Raw genomic sequence first — 17,084 nt, 5'->3', positions numbered from 1 at the left:
AATAAATATACATTTAAAAATATATTTATTTTCATATTTATTGTTTTTAATTAATTTTAATTGAGGTAGTTATTTGCAGCTTATATAAAAGAAACATAATACATCCTTGAAGGTACCCAGGAAACAACTTGTTTTATACCCTCCATATAATACAACCTTCAATCTTTAATGTAAGAGTTGATTTGATTTTTATTTTGATTCTAAATATAAAATCCCAATCCACTTTATCTCTCATATTTATCTATTTTTTTTAAGATAGTTTTTGTAATACACTTGATGAGTAAGGATATTTTAGGAAAGACAACACTTATTTATTACAAATAACTAACTTAATTAGTTTTCTTAATCTAATAAAATTAGTTAACTAGCACTTATATTAAGTGCCCGTTTGGATTAGTGGTGAACAACTGTGATTTTAGATAATCATGAATTTTATAAGTGAGACTAACTATAAGTGACACTAGCTAATCATGATTTCTGTTTGGATATTTTTTTTATAAGTGATTTTAAGAATTGTGATTATGTTTGGTTTTCATTTATTAAAATCACTTATGGGTGTATAATTACTAAAAAAGACATGAAGGTAATAAAGTTGTTTACATTTTCATAATTATTATATTTAATAATAAATTTTATTAAATATAATTTAATAAATGACATGAATATTTAAATATTTTTTATTTTAAAATTATTATTATTTAAAATCACTTGCAAAGTTTATGTGTAGTACAAATATTAAATAAATGACCCCATATAAGAAAAAGCAATCAAGAGGAATCAAAAAACAATCACAAGTATTCAAGGCGGTTATTAGTAAGAGGCATCATGAGGATTGCAGATTGTAAATTTGTGAGAATAAGATGAGTGAATTCCGACTTGCATAAAGAAAGTGAACAAATAAAAAAGGAAACATACCTTTTGATTGCTTGATTGATCCAAAAAGGTGAGATGATGGCCTTTTAAGAAAAAATTTGAAGTGGTTTAGCCGTTTAGGTTGAAAAATTATCGACAAAATATATGGAGATAATATTTGAAAAGAGATTTTTGGAAGAGTAAATGCAGAGATATCATTTTAGATAAAATAACAATAATATATATAAAAATAAGCTGAAAAATTATTTGTCATAATTATTTTCCTAATTTAACGGTGCTCCACGAATTAGAATATTATTTGAATATTTGATTGTGTTGTTTCAATCATATGCCATCTATTATCTGATTTTTTTGAAAATGTCTTTTAGATAAAATTAAAAGAAAAACACTTTCATATTGCATGTTTTTTTTTAAAAAAATTAAAATAATTACCATTAGAATGAGGGGTAGATTGGAGAAAATTTAGTTACTGAAGATTCATCGGAATTTTTCAAACGCATAAGCTACTTCTTGTTGCTTATCCTAAAAGTGCAGTAGAAGGTTAAAATCACGATTCATCGAGATTTTATAAAAATTATTCAAACATCCTAAACATGCTTCATAAGCACTTATTTGAATTTAAACGGGTTTATTTAAAATCCTACCGCTTAACTAAACAGGCTCTAAGAAAGGGAGGTAGTATCTTACTACCTCTACTCTTTAATATAATATTTAATTTGATATTTAATTTGGTCTTAAAAATAAGATCTTAATATACTTTACTTTTATATTTATTTATTTTTTAAAAAGTAATCTTTACAGTAGTTATATATGTTAAATATTTCATTAAACGATAGTTTTAACTAGTATACATAATTATTCTTAAAAAAAATATCTATTTATCACAAATAACTAATTTTTTTTAATCACTCAAATTAGTTAAGTAATTTCGGAATGGAACCGTACTCTGATATCCATATAAAATAGCATCCCATTGAAAAACACAATAATGCGCGCCCCCATTCCCCATAAGGGCACAAACCGCGAGTTTGGGCTGCTTTTTGAGCTAAAGAATGATTTTGGTCAAAATAGCCAAATACTTTTTTTTTGACCGGAAAATAGCCATAGCCAAATGAAATTGAAATCCGACGAAAGCGAGAGACCGAGGACATCCTGTCAACGGTAATTCCTACCAAACCCGCAGATTCGACCTTACTCTCAAATCGTGTCGTCGCATTTCAATACAATAATTCAAATTCGTTTCAGCTACTTCAATCAATTAAGTATCCGTATTTTGCGTAGTTTTGTCTTCGTACTGGCCTGAAGAACGGATCAGACCGCATAAGCAAAATGGGAATGACGATGGCTGGAGTTGATCCCCTCGGTGAAAAAGCTGTTAATATGAGAGAGTCGCTCCAGAAAAGCCAGATCATAACAGACGACGTTGTTGCAATTATGAGTTCCTTTGACCATCGGCTCTCCGCCCTTGAAACTGCCATGCGTCCTACTCAGGTTCTTGTTCATTTCCCTTTTGTCACTACTGTCTCTCTGCTTCTGAAGAAGCATTTCGGGAAGTCGATGCGTTTTTATTTGAATTGAGCCCAATTTGAGTTTTTGGATCTGGGGCTGTTGTATTGACTTATAATTTACTTAGGATTTCTTAGTTTTTTCCTTTCTTGGATCCTTTTTCGAGGTTTAAAAGTGTGAATTTAGAGCTTTGATTTCAGGAAACTTGATTGTTCACCGTAGGATCCTTCATTTGGATTTTCAGATTAGAACGCATTCTATTCGGAAGGCTCATGAGAATATTGACAAGACGTTGAAGGCTGCAGAGGTCATTTTGGTTCAATTCGACCTATATCGTCAGGTTGGTTGCGTGTTTACTGGTTATATTTGTATCTCGATTGTAATTGTTTGAAAGGCAAATATGTTCAAGTGATAGTCTTCTAGTAATATTTTACTTACATGTATTATTTGGTGAATGAATGTTCAAAAATCAAAATCCGGTTTTCTTTGTTTGGTTTGAAAACAAGTGATTTATTTGGTGAGATGTCTAGGACCTCGCCCTTCCCATTGGTCTACTCAACTGATTATTGTAATTGAGTTGTCATGTAATAAAGTTTGATCCTACCAAGAGATAATGCAAAATGAATTACTTCGAAAATAAAAAGAGATAGTCATCAAAATGATATTTGGAACATAATAAAATAATTATTAAATTCTAATTCTAAATGAACTAAATAAATACTTTTTCTTGTCTCAAATATAAGAGACTAATACTACCGATAAAATTAGTAAAGTTAGTTAAGCTACTTAATTTTTTAGCAACATATACTTTCTTTCCAGATCTACCCTTAGTTAATTATTGGCATTCTTCCCTGTGTCTTAAATTTCTCTCTCATACTTTATTTAATAAGCGGCATTTCAGGAAAAGAGGGTATTTAATTACCTAAAGATTGTCTTTCATCTTAGACCTACAGGACACTTCAACAAATGTCTTATATTTGAGAACAGAGGAAGTAATTCATAATTCCTATGTTTATCTTTAATCTCCAATTTACAACGACTTTACTAAATGACGCCTCTTCTATTCTCTTCCCATTCTCCATTACTCTCTCCGTGTTGAATAAAAATCTGCTGTGAGAATTGAAATCCGGAAAGAATCTATATTGAACTGTTTGGAAGATCAAAGGATGCAGCTGTGAAATGTATCAGGAATAGCATTAGTGGATATAAAACTTTAGTTGGTTGGATCTGAATGTGTTGTTCTCTCTGAATGCTTTTCTTGATATGCCTAATGATTTTCACATTCTAAATTTACTTCCAATTGCTTTTCAAAACCAATGGTGCTACTTTTATCATTTATATTTTAGGGTTTTTCATCATGACATCATTGGTCTCTTCCAGGGTAGCTTCCTTTACTGCATTCTGATCTTGAGGGCATTCATTTTCTACCTTTCCTTGACCTTGGTTATCCTGAACTTTAATTAGATCTTTCAAGTTTTGGCCAGTGATTTGTGTGCTGAACAGTTTATTAGCATTCATGATTTCCTCAAGACAGCAGCCTACTATTCTACATCAGACTTGTACCTTTCCTTGAGATTGTCCAAGCATTGTGCATAATTTGGGTGCTTTGTCCATGGAGAGTTTAGTAGAAATACCCTAAATTACTCCCAAGTGCTGAATAACTGCAATTTAGATTAGCCTATTAATTGGGTAGAAAACAAGGTCAAAGAGGCTTAAAATTCACTTGAGGCACTGGAAAATTTAGGCCCACATAAAGGAAGTCTTGTCAATACGTTACAGTAAGAGTAGTAGCTTGTGGCAGCATATTCTCTGGGGATGTGTCAGATTTCAGCAACGCAAGACAACAAGAGGTTTTGGGTGGATGAAAGGTAGTGGAAGGAGTGGTTAGAGTTGTAGCCTTGTCTAGTGGCCCTTTAGCCTAGTGGCACCAAGCTTTTCCCACTTGTAAGAGGTTGCGGATTTGATCCCAATTGTTTTCAAGCTATTTAGCTTGCCCTTGTATATTCCAAAAAGGGTTGTGACCTTGCAATGGTACCGTCTGATGGAGAATCAATGGCAAAGAATACTAGAAAAGGGGGAGAGAGAAGGGTCATATAGTAGAAAACGGGAGGGCGATTATAGTGAGAAATAAAGCGATAAGGGGAAGAAGGGAGGTAGAGTTTCAGCAAGCAAGGCAAGAGAATTTTATTACTAATCCATGAAATATGACTTTAATCCCAAAGTACAGCAGGCTTTATATTGAGCCCAAGAGATAATCCTCATAAGATAAAGCTTATAAATTAATTGAAAAATAATAGGCAAAAATGTATCTTTGGTTCTCTAACTTCATATAAGATTTCAGTTTAGTTGCTTAATTTTATAGAGTATCCTTGAGTCCTCTAACCCTAAAACTGTTAGTTTCAAATGATAATTTTTTGTTCCAATCATTATTATTTTAAAAAACAAGCAATCACTCCCCGCATGATGTGCAGGAAGCATCCATTGCGATCATCTAGCTTAACCAAATTACATAAAAACATTGCAACCAAAGACCCCCTAAAAAATGAGTACGATGAGAATAGAGTGGGCAGTATAGAACACAGACCAGAGGCGCATATATAACAAGCACAACTCATGCTATTCCGCCTCCTCTCAATTTAAACTAACTAGCATTGGTACAATAGAGCACGTGTGGTGGAAATATATTGCCAATACACAGAGCCAAGAAATGAGCCAAACAGGCTTAACATTGTAGTATAAGAACTTACTGTTCACATGAACAGTAACAATGAGAGGAGAGCTGGACAGCATTTGCGGCTAGCTCAGCTTAAGTATGATGTAGATATTGAAGTTATGTAGATTAAACTTAATATGTCAACATTGAGAATATTTTGTCAACATTTAAAATTTTAATGTCGGCATTTTTTTTTTTTTTTGCTAATAAAACTAACGGTATTATGGTTAGAGTATTGAAAAAACAATTAATAAAATTAAGGGACCCAAACAAAACTTTATGTGAAGTTGAAGGACCATAGATGCACTTTTTGTCAAAATAAAATGACTGTGGTCAAAGTGATGATATCAGCTTGACAAATGCAATATTCAACTCAAATAATGTGTTCTTTTGTTAATGTTCCCATTGACACAATATGCAGTCGGAAACAAGGGTACTGAAAGGGCCACATGAAGACCTGGAGAATTATCTTAATGCAATTGATCAGCTAAGAGGCAGCATTCAATTTTTTGGCAATAAGAAGGGCTTTAAGAGTGGTGATGATGTTGTCAGCCAAGCCAATAATTTAGTAGCTAAAGCCATTTCTAAGTTAGAAGATGAGTTTAAACAGCTGTTATTATCTAACAGGTTTGTTGGTCATTCCTTGATTTTGTTCTCTTATTTCTGTATGTTGGACTAAAAGTTAATTGGTTTTTGTAAACTCAATAACCTTCAGTTGTTCTTTGTAAAGGAAAAATTAAATCTCACCTGATAAAGTAACCAAAAATGTAAAAGAAAAGCAGCAATCTGGAATGGTTGCTTATTCCAACTTCTTGCTATTAACATTTAATATCATTGTCAAAGGATTTCTGTTGTCTTTATGTGACACAGTGGTGTTTATGGTGAAACAAATTTATAAAGTATCATTTTTGTCCTTATAATTTTAAAACACAGTCAAAGAAAATTCTCTCTAAAACCATTAATTAACTTGATGAAAATGCTTATGTGCAATTTTTCAAGCCAATTAAAGGAAAAAAATATGCTCAGTATTGTCATTATTAATTTATTAATGATACCTTAGCTTTGAAGTGTTTTCTAAAACCTTCAATTTAATCAGCCTAAAAAAAGATATCCAGACTAACAAAAAAACGTAACAACTCACATTGTATAGATATACAACCCTAAAAAGATTTAAATTTAAATGTTTATCAATTTACAGTGAACCTAACTTTTTTTTTTTTTTTAAAATAAATTTTTATGGATTGTGATAATTAATTTTAATATTTTAAAAAATTTTAATGATAAAATTAATTAATAATGCTAATAGTAAATTAGATTTTATTTCTTTTATTTTGTTGAATTGGCTTCAAAAAATTACATATCTATTTTTCCCTTTAAGTTAGTTGATGGCTTTAAGTAAAAGGAAACTTTTGACGGTGTTTTAAAAGGAAATTCAATGTGAAGTTCAACGTAAATTTTAAGAGACTAAAAGTATACTTCTTCTAAAAGTTTTTAATAACTTATTAATTATTTATATATGAAACTTAATAGTTATTACGAACAATATTCCTTTCTGTGAGAAATGATAATGTTATAACATTTAAAACTTAGATCCTTCTATTCTGAAGATTTTGTTGACATTGTTTTCATGTACCAATCAAGTGTACTTAATTGGTTTCCGTATTTTCTACTTTGAACAGTCTTATAATTTGTAGTGCATATTGTCTTTATCTTTTCTATGGTTCCTGCATGGGAAAAAGCATAATGGCTTGACTCAATAATTATTGTCACGTAAGATATCTTCCAGTTATTCAGAAAGATGGTTGCTTTGGTCAAAGCATAATTATTTCTTCATGGCATCTCTGGTTCAGTTATATGATAGAAAATATGGTTGATTTTTTTAGCTATTTCCAAAGTTCTGGTCAAGCCTTTTTGTCTGATTCATCTTTTCGTCTGTGTGATTACAGCCAAGCTGTGGAACCTGAGCGCCTTTTTGATTGCCTTCCAAACACGATGCGGCCATCCTCAAGTTCACCTGGCCACGAGGGGGATTCTATTGGCAAGAATCCTTCCAATAATCATTCTGATTCACAAAATAATAACATGGATGCTTTTGTATACACACCTCCTGCTCTTGTACCTCTGAAAATTTTGGCACTGCTCCATGATTTAGCAGAGCAAATGGTTCAAGCTGGTCAACAGAAAAAGTTACTCAAAATATACAGGTAAGCTCTTTGGATTACAGAATGAAAGTATATGCCTATGTGGCAGTCTACATTTGAAAGTTGCAATTATAAATTACCATGTGAAGAACTATCAAGTTCGGGGATTGAGCTATAAAAAAAAGTCAAGTTATGCTTTTTTTATATGTAAATTCTTCACGTTTAAGTCAAGTTACGCTTTTTTTATATGTAAATTCTTCACGTTTAAGTCAAGTTATGCTTTTTTTATATGTAAATTCTTCACGTTTTTGGTTGAGTGTTTTTTCTCATCGTTTTTGAATTTCATTAATCTCTAATGTAGTCTTGTTTAAGAGACACAATATTTTAAACAAACAGAAAATTGTCAGTCTTGTTGTTCTCATCATGCTGTGCATTTTGATGCTAAAGTCAAGGGGAGCCATGAAGAATATCTGTGATGTTTAAAGCAAGAGAATTATGCTATAGCAAATCACAATGAAAAGAGTAGGAAAGAAAAGCAAGCTTTGGTTCACTGAAATGGTTGGCTATGCATATAGAAATAGAACTTCCAAAGGGTATAGTTGAATTCCAGAGTTGAATGCTTGGAATATACAGCTGCAAAGTCAAGGAAGGAGTGTTGGATAAATGTGACTTATAAAGTGATCAAGATTTTATTGTTGCTAACTTTTATGAATAAATGTTCAAAGTAGTTAATATGAGATGAATATTTTTTTTTTTTTGGGACTAGAATATGTTATTTGTTAAAATTTAAACGTTTTATTTAATATTTATCCAATATCTGATACCTAGCAAATATTTCTGCATGTTAGATTTTATGAGATTGTAAATAAATAATTGGTTAGTGATTATGAAATATATCTCTCACTACAATTTCACAGCCTTGTTCCTGTCTCATTACTCAGTTTTCACAATAACCAAGAAACACAATAGAGAAACAGAAGAATCATTACCTCGCTTATATTCCTGCAGCATCCACAGGAGACATTTATTGAGTAAACAATATGTTTGCTGTATTGTATAAACAATATTTTGAATTGCTTGCCATATATCTTCCCTTCCCAATAGCATTTGGAGTTTTACCGTAATAGTTTATATTACTACTTACGCAATTATTTTGATCATGATTATTGCTGAGCAGAGATGCCCGTTCTGATGTATTGGAAGAAAGCCTGCACAAACTGGGAGTTGAGAAGCTTAGCAAAGATGATGTACAAAGGCTACAATGGGAGGTTTTGGAGGCCAAAATTGGAAATTGGATTCACTTCATGCGTATAGCTGTAAGCAATGATTTTCCAAAGTGTTTATGTTGATTGTTCTGTATGTGCTTGTAAGTTTATATGCCATTAATTTCTGTAATCGTTTTTATTCATTTTTTATTTTTTTGTTTATGTGGGCTTCTATTAAAGCTTATCTCCAAGACTCCCTCTCAAATGTAACTGGACCTAGCTCGCTCTTTATTTTCCCCCCTTCTTCTGATTCCAGTAATCATCTGGGCCCCACTTTATTTGCCCAGGGCTTATGCTTTTTTGAGTCTCAGAGGCCTCAAGTCACAACCTTCGTTTGCTTTCCTAAGCCTGTGCCACTGAACCTCAGATGTCTCTGGTCCAACCTCTTTTTTTTCATCGGTCTCTAATCTTATAGCACTTGGGTGTTTCTTTTTTTGATATCATGTTGCTTATTGATAACAAGCAGAGCAGGACCAGAACAACATTAGAAAAATAATAATATTTACTATTGATATTTACCTCAAAAACTTATACAGGTGAAAAATTAGGAAAACTATTAGGGCTACAATCCAGATGTGATTCCCATGATGAACTCCTAGTCAGCTCATGATCCCTTGGATAACTGTTAGGTGGGAGTGTCCTACTTACACTGAGTATTTAAAATAAATATATTATTATTTGTATATTTTTCTTGAAATAAATTTTCATTCGAACATGTGATCATACTATAACAGGTCAAATTATTATTTGCTGGTGAGCAGAAAGTTTGCAATCAAATATTTGAAGGATTTGATTTACTCAGCGATCAGTGCTTTGCTGAGGTGACTAAAAATAGTGTCTCCATGCTACTTAGTTTTGGAGAAGCCATTGCCAAAAGCAAGAGATCACCAGAAAAGTTATTTGTCCTTTTGGACATGTATGAAATAATGCAAGAGCTTCGTTCAGAGGTATGGGCTTTGATGCCATCATGAATTTTGGTTTCTCCGCACTGCTGCATACGGATTCTAAGTGGCCTCTGGCGTAATCTGGTCCACCAAGTTATATTGTGTTCTACATTTGACAGAAAGCTAATCATATTATGTAGAACTCCGCCCCCCCCCCCCCCCCAAATACTATACTTATTTAACAGATTCAAGATTTAATAATCCTCTGAACTTAATATTGTTAGTTAGAAGTAAAGCAACATTATTTATAGTTGATAAGACTTTTATGTAAATAAAATTTTTAAAAGACAACTATATCTTTGGTGCTCTAATTTTGTAGAAGGTCTCAATTTGGTCCCTTAATTTTATAAGTATATTTTTAGTCCTTTAACTCTACAATTATTAGTCTTAAATGATGATTTTTTGGTGCCAATCATTGACAATTAAACTTAATATATCTATATTTTAGAATGTTTTGTCAACATTTAAAATTTCAATTTCAACATCTTTTATCAATGACGTTAGGCTTAGAGGACTGAAAAGACACTATAAAATTAAGGGAGTAAAATGATACATTGTGTGAAGTTAAATGACTAAATGTGTTCTTTTGCTTATATAAAATAGTCGTATTGTTAACTCTGTTTTAAGTCTGACAAAAGAAATCATTGGTGAAGGTGTCTAAAGCTTTTTGATCCTGATGGATGTGGTTGAGAGCTATTTAGCCATCATACTGAATTGGATGGATTGATCTTCTATATCCACCATCCTATATGAGTATTCTTCCTTCAAAGGCAGACAGTGCATGTGAATCTCTGTTTCTCCTTAGAAAACTACAGTTTTCATTGTAATATCTGACAATTAGAATTGCCATGGTAATTGTGACGTTGCTAGCTTGGCAAAGTTGTGTTATATGTGTTATCACGCCAGCAAGAAGCATATTGCGATGGTGTTAAATTATATTATCAAAATCTTTTGACGTTTTGCAGATGGAGACACTGTTTGAAGGGAGAGCTTGCACTGAAATCAGGGAAGCTGCGTTGGGTTTGACAAAACAGCTTGCACAAACTGCCCAAGAGACATTTGGAGATTTTGAAGAAGCAGTTGAGAAGGATGCTACAAAAACTGCTGTGACAGATGGAACTGTTCATCCTTTGACCAGCTACGTGATTAACTATGTGAAATTTTTATTTGAGTAAGTTCATCTATTTTTATCTAATTGCATTTCTGTTTCTAAATTATCCTATGGCATCAACTATTCTTGGGTGCTTGCACAGATGACAAAGCTGATAGTCCTTGTTTGTTTTGTATATTAACCTGTTAGTTTGATTAATATATTTTCTTTTTTTTTTCTTAATTAGAATAAATTTTTATCTTCTTGTTTTTTTTCTGTTTCAAATTTTTCCATTCATTTTTCTTTTCAGATATCTTCAGTTTAATTGGATCACGGCGGTAATTATGATTTTTTTTTTTTCCCCGATATCCATAACGGGGCATTTCACTTGTGCTTGTATGTTTAGCTTGCTGTGGTAGTGTGGAACATAGATACACTAGAAGGCAAATTTTTCTGGGATGATATTTCTGGTCATTTCTTGGAAATGGAGTAATTGTCTTTGTCTGGACTAAAATATAAATTTGAGGAATCTAAATTTGTCATCTTAAAATTTTTTACAGCTGTAAATTTAAATGACCAAGAAAAATGGCAGCCCCTACTGTATTGTAAATCATTACTTTGCTTATTTTCTGATAAGGGAAGCTCTAAGGAGCTCAATTTTGCATCAAATGGTCCCTGTAATTACTTCTGTTGGTATGACGAGTATGATATTAGTTCCTAACATCGTGCCTACATTTCGCACCTTTCATTCCTGTCTTGAGCCATGACAAATCTGGACTTTTCCAAATATTAATATTCATTGTTATTTGTTACTTATTTATTTTTGACGAAGGGTCAGTCAACTAATTAATATCGTGCATGGAAGATTTAGTTCGGAATATTTCCTTTTTCCTAAAGGAACACCTACTTGATCCTGCGAGTTGTCATATACTTGTTCTAAAGATTAAGCTATGCATGCAAGTCAAATTGTGGCTCATTAGATTAGTTATGGTTTGTTTGACAGAACCAACTACTGGGATAAATTTAGTAATTTTAAAGCTACCACATGTAACAAACCCTGAGGCACAAAATTAATATCTAGTCTATTGTGAACCAGTTATTATAAGGCCCCACTATTTCCCTCAACTGGTTCATCATAATTTCTAGTTTTCTTGCAGCCATAGGCGTCGAAGAAGAGGCATCAGTCATTCAAACTTCTCTAAAAGATTCTCAATGTACCTTTGCTTGCATAAATGCAGCCCATGATGCTTAATAGTTTCTATGTCAAGGAGATATTGTGATTACCCCAATTTTATTGTCCGTTTGGTATGGGGGAAACAAAGTGGATGGGAGATGAGAGAAAATTTTAATGAATTCAATTTAAAAAATCAAAGAAGCGGGATCAAATGTTTCTAATTAATTTTTTTCACTCTTTTATCTTACATCTTCTTGTTAAAACTTTACAACCCCAGTTCTCTAATTTTCCAAATCAAACTCATTAAAATTTTTCATCCCCTCTATTTTCCTCATACCAAACATAAGGTTAATGAAAACAACTTGTTTAGCTCATGAACAATTATAGTTAAACTTGAAAAATCACTTCCATTGACAATTGTGTCATCTACACAAACAAGAGGAAAATTATTTCATATTTATTACTTAACATGATCAAGAAATTACCACATTTTGAATTTAAAATATCCCCTAGCAACAGAGTCATTTGAAGTTTATCAGACCAATCCTGAAGTGCTTGTTAAAGGCAATATAGAGCCTTATTCAACTAGTGCACTTATGGAGGCCTCTTTTATAATAAACCCTTAAGATTACATTAGGTAAACATTCTCCCCAACTCCCCATGTCCGAATACATTACTTGTGTTAAGTTGTCAAATTTTCCAACCAAAAGAAGCAGCAAGAGTAAGGATGGTCATTGTAGTAGTAGTCTTTACCATTGGGCTAAATCATCAATTTCCCAGTAACAGTACTGTCAACGTCAAGTTATTGCCACTCTCTTGTTGTCTATTCCTGTTGTTAGTCTTATTATCAGCTTGTTTAGAAGAGGGTCCCATCACATTCAAATTTAAGTCAGTCCAGGATAGTTGACATAATGGAATACCTAAGAGGAAGCTGACTGTCAAGTGAATAAGAGTGAAATCTGATGGAATCCTTTGTCTGGTTTAGATAGCAAAGATTATGGATAATAGATTGTTTTGGCATGTTAGGATCTGAGGGTCGTGCGATCCTAAATCCATACATTATTGATGGAAATTGCTATTTTTTATCCTATATGGTGACTACAGGGCTTAAGTATATTGCTACTTTATATATCTTTGCTTCTTAGATCTTGATAAATTTGATCTGACTAGCTTCTACTTAATCTTCATAGCTACCGGTCCACACTGAAGCACCTTTTCCAAGAATTTGCTGAGAGAGATGAAATTTCAGAGCTGGCCTCTGTAACAATGCGAATAATGCAAGCTCTGCAAACCAATTTAGAGGGAAAATCAAAGCAGTATAAAGATCTTGCTTTGACTCATCTATTTCTCATGAATAATATTCATTATATTGTCAGATCGGTACGGAGGTAAACCACTTAATTGTGTTAGCTGTAGCGTTATTTGCATTTGATTTCTGGTTGATTTTAATTCTTATTTTTTCCCCATCTTTATTAGGTCTGAAGCCAAGGATTTATTAGGGGATGATTGGGTACAACGACATAGGAGGATTGTGCAGCAGCACGCAAATCATTACAAAAGAAATGCATGGGCAAAGGTATTGTTCTCTTGATTTAGTTGGCCATAGCGTCTTGGAGTTTATTTGGATATTAATTTGGTCCTTGTTTAGGTCGATGATGATAGTATTACTAAAGGTAGGGACCTGCTTCTGGTAGCGTAAAAAATGACAGCCCATTTTTTTGGTTTCATGTCTATGAGAGCAACAGATTTGTTTCCCTTCCTCTTTCAGTATAGATTCTATTACTGGAAAAAATGACATATCAGGTTGTTAAGATTTGTGAAAAGGTTTATGAACAACTGTAGTTCTTGAGTTTAAGCTGCTATTGAATTTGGCATACTGGGAATAAATTGTTGAAATTTTGCTGGAATGGCTCAGCAATGTTGTGTTTGGATTAGGGAGTATTTGGATTTGAGCCAAATCCATTATTTGGGTAGATAACAATTCGTGGATTTGGATTTGATCCAAATCCAAGTCAATTTTATTATTGCAATTCAAAAGCTTCATCATGTTAAATGTGAAGTAGTGGAATGTAAAGAAGATATAAATTTCATCAATGTAAGCGGGGGTAATATATTAATTGTGGGAGTTACATTACTTTGAGAAATTTGAAGTGACATGGGAGATATATGGGCATCTACACAAATATTATATTCATAACATTCCTGGTTGTTTTAAATACTCACTCTAACATAATGATTCCAGACGCGACACTAACAAAGGATTTTCCAGAATTAAAATTTGAAATTTTTTATGCTATTCAAATAAAGAATTTTAAATATAAAATTCAAATCCATCTATCAAAACGCATTCTAAAGTTAAATTTCACCTGTTAATTGTGTGAGGAGTTAGTTTAAACTGAATCTATTCGAAAGAGAATTGTTATAGCTATAGCGTAAAGCAATGGGGATCTGGTCAGTGAGTATAAGTAGCTGAGACGAAGAGAGAAGTTCTTGTTGAATCTGAACAAAAGACTGGCATAATTTAATTTTGTTGATAGTCTTGTTTCCAATAAAGTGGAAGGGAATTGAACTTTCAATTAGTCATCGTAAAAAGCTGATTGAGTGTTGATAACTTGATATCATGCTCATGTGTGGGTATCCCGCATACATGCGCACACAAATATAGACTACTCGATTGGGCTGGATTTGTAATAGTTGTACTTTCCTCATACATGATGTAATTTACGATTAGAAATGGACACAAGGAGTTTGGCTAAGCAAGTGTGAGATTGCACGTTGATTCTTCTATTTTTTTTATTTTTCAAAATCCCATTCTTTGATAAGCATACATCTCAAAAATTATTTTACATACAGAGAGATGTCCATTTTCTTCCTTTTGGTCATGAACTGATCTCTTCCTTCTGGTACTTGTTATAATGTACTGTCGTGTTTTTATTTTGATCCCTTCATGCCATCATTGGCAAAACACAAAATGTCATCCTCTTTACTTTTTATTTTCTGTTTTTTTGGGCAAAAGAACTAAACTGTTGCTGACTTTTGATTCTTTCACTTGCAGGTACTTCAATGCCTCTCCATCCAAGGCCTCACCTCATCAGGTGGTGATGGAGGAACTAGTAGCAGTGGTGCTTCAAGAGCAATTGTTAAAGACAGGTGGATTTTCTATCCATTGCATCTTTGGCAACTTTCTTCCAAGTGAAGTTTCCATTATCTGTCTTTTCACAATTTCATTGGCATTCTATCACAGATTTAAAACTTTCAATATGATGTTTGAGGAAATACATCAGAAACAATCTCAGTGGACAGTTCCCGACACGGAGTTGCGAGAATCACTTAGGCTTGCTGTTGCTGAAGTCTTGTTGCCTGCTTATAGATCATTTGTAAAACGTTTTGGGTGCGTTCTCGGATTCTTAACCACTACATACACAAGGCATCTTGCACCTAACGGCCTCTATAGTAAACGCTAATACATGGAAAGCATTTTGATTATCCTATCAAAAGCATTCCATTATCCAGTGTTTAATTCTCCAACTTTGTCTAAGCAATCTTTACCAGTTCTCTATGGCTACTTGTTTATTGATTTTAAGTACTCAATGGTTGATTTTGTTTGCATTTGATCTTTGTGGTTTCTTTTTCGCCTGATGAACTAATGCTTTCTTTCATGTATATGTGAAACCTGGCGTGTAACAGGCCTCTTGTAGAGAATGTAAAGAATGCTCAGAGAATCATCAGATACACACCGGAAGATCTAGAAAGAATGCTGGGTGAATTTTTTGAAGGAAAAAGCATAAATGAAATGAAGCGGTAAATGAAGAATTGATAAGGTAGGCTTGTTTTTTTTGGTGCTTCATCATTCATATGAAAGAACAGTGATATTCAATGGCTGAATGTATCTTCTCACTTGCATGGCAGAGGGAAGCAAATAAAAAGGAGGTACCATTTGTATCTCTATGTCCCATTGATCCTTTTAAAGAGTAAGAATGTCCCTTGCTGCTTTTTAAGATTGCGTGTATAGTTATTTCGTTATAAAGTAAGCCTATGGTTGTTTAAGCTATGAAATTTTTCTTTTCTTTCTGAGAATGCGTGTGTAGCCATGGATTCACTGCAAGAGCAATAGGTGTTTGAGATAAACACTGGAGAAATTCTTCTGGTCCTAATCGATAATAATTGTCCCAAGAGACCACAGACAGTGCAAAACTACTTTTTTTTTTTTTTTCAATTAAAGAGTTGTTTGCACATAATGCAAAATATATCTATAAAAGTATAAGTCAGAATTCATGAATATTCTAGCTCGTCTCGGGCTTTGACCATGGTTTTATGTAATTTCATCTAAACACCCAAAAAAAATCAAAAAGTGACTATTGAACTAGAAACTATGCTTTGAAGGGCTGTGACGACCTTGTTCAGTCTGTTATCAAGCTTTCCCCCTTTTTCATCTAGGTTTTTGTGAATGGTCTTGGGATTTGATCCCCTCAGTTGCGCTCCCTCAATTAAACCTTTGTTGAGGGATACTTCCTTCCCTCCAAAACATAAAGAGATTAGCAAGATAATTAAAGATAATTTTCCATTTATATCCCTTGTTACAAAAAAGATAGAGTTTTGAATGCAAGGCGGAGATAAGAGAATTTTTCAATCACATTTTTGTCAAGAATAAAATACATATAATTTCTATCAATTGAATACACATTTAATGGATGGCAGAAAGAAAACATTTTAAAAGAGTTAAATGAAGTTTTATATTATGTAGAGGAGGAATTACCCAAAATCACATTTTTGTCAAGAATAAAATATGTATAATTTCTATCAATTGAATACACATTTAATAGATGGCAAAAAGAGAACACATTTTAAAAAAGAATTAAATGACATTTTATATTATGTGCAGGAGGAATTATCCATTAGATTGTGAACTAATGACAACGAGATAGGCCATTTGTAGCTGCCTCTCAATAATACCATTGGATCACAGAAAGCCTATCCATACAATTCCTCAATCCCCGGGATGAGATATACTCCCTTCTTTATTTATAAGATCTAATTTTTTGAATAGGTTTGTCTCTTTTTATAAGATCCTGTTTGGATTTGTCTGAGCATTTAATGTATTATTACTTATTTTACCTCTAATTTAATACATTCTCTTTCTTTATTTATCTCACTATTACTTTATCATATTTACTCATTTATATATACGAGTACATTTGGAAAAAAAATTGTATTTGTTACATATTAATTGCTTTTAAATAATTTTAACTGTTTTCTCAAACTTCACAACTTATTTAAAAGGATTTTATAATAAAGGATGTAGTAGTAGACAATGTCTCTGTATTAGCATTTACTCAGCCTGGAACAGAGCAATACGGATGGTTAGTTGGATATTACTA

At 32.7% G+C, this 17,084-nt stretch overlaps 1 protein-coding gene across 2 annotated transcripts; it reads left to right on the top strand.

The window, feature by feature from the left end:
• Window positions 1-1,953: 1,953 nt before the first annotated feature.
• LOC114754732 (exocyst complex component EXO70A1) lies at window positions 1,954-15,879 on the top strand. Of its 2 annotated transcripts, XM_028943551.1 has the most exons (14): window positions 1,954-2,034; window positions 2,155-2,364; window positions 2,624-2,719; window positions 5,514-5,719; window positions 7,039-7,296; window positions 8,411-8,549; window positions 9,233-9,445; window positions 10,408-10,613; window positions 12,897-13,094; window positions 13,183-13,282; window positions 14,762-14,856; window positions 14,951-15,097; window positions 15,394-15,527; window positions 15,616-15,879. In XM_028943551.1, exons 2-13 carry the CDS (start codon window positions 2,203-2,205, stop codon window positions 15,509-15,511), a joined length of 1,938 nt encoding a protein of 645 aa, XP_028799384.1. In that variant the 5' UTR covers window positions 1,954-2,034; window positions 2,155-2,202; the 3' UTR covers window positions 15,512-15,527; window positions 15,616-15,879. The 2 variants fall into 2 exon arrangements, with proteins under 2 accessions (XP_028799384.1, XP_028799383.1); XM_028943550.1 differs by having other exon boundaries at window positions 1,999-2,364.
• Window positions 15,880-17,084: the final 1,205 nt, after the last annotated feature.

Source organism: Neltuma alba, unplaced genomic scaffold (assembly GCF_004799145.2).
Source record: "Neltuma alba isolate B1F8T4 unplaced genomic scaffold, ASM479914v2 tig00010187_pilon, whole genome shotgun sequence".
NCBI classification, from domain to species: domain Eukaryota; kingdom Viridiplantae; phylum Streptophyta; class Magnoliopsida; order Fabales; family Fabaceae; genus Neltuma; species Neltuma alba.
Note: the sequence above shows the minus strand (reverse complement) of the source record. Positions and strands in the feature narration are given on the sequence as shown.

Excerpts from the sequence above, each read along its gene's own strand:
- LOC114754732 (XM_028943551.1), top strand. The coding sequence starts at position 2,203 with ATGGGAATGACGATGGCTGGAGTTGATCCCCTCGGTGAAAAAGCTGTT. Across the intron at positions 13,283-14,761 it reads AAAGAAATGCATGGGCAAAG|GTACTTCAATGCCTCTCCAT; the intron begins GTATTGTTCTCT and ends TTTCACTTGCAG. Across the intron at positions 15,098-15,393 it reads TCATTTGTAAAACGTTTTGG|GCCTCTTGTAGAGAATGTAA; the intron begins GTGCGTTCTCGG and ends GGCGTGTAACAG.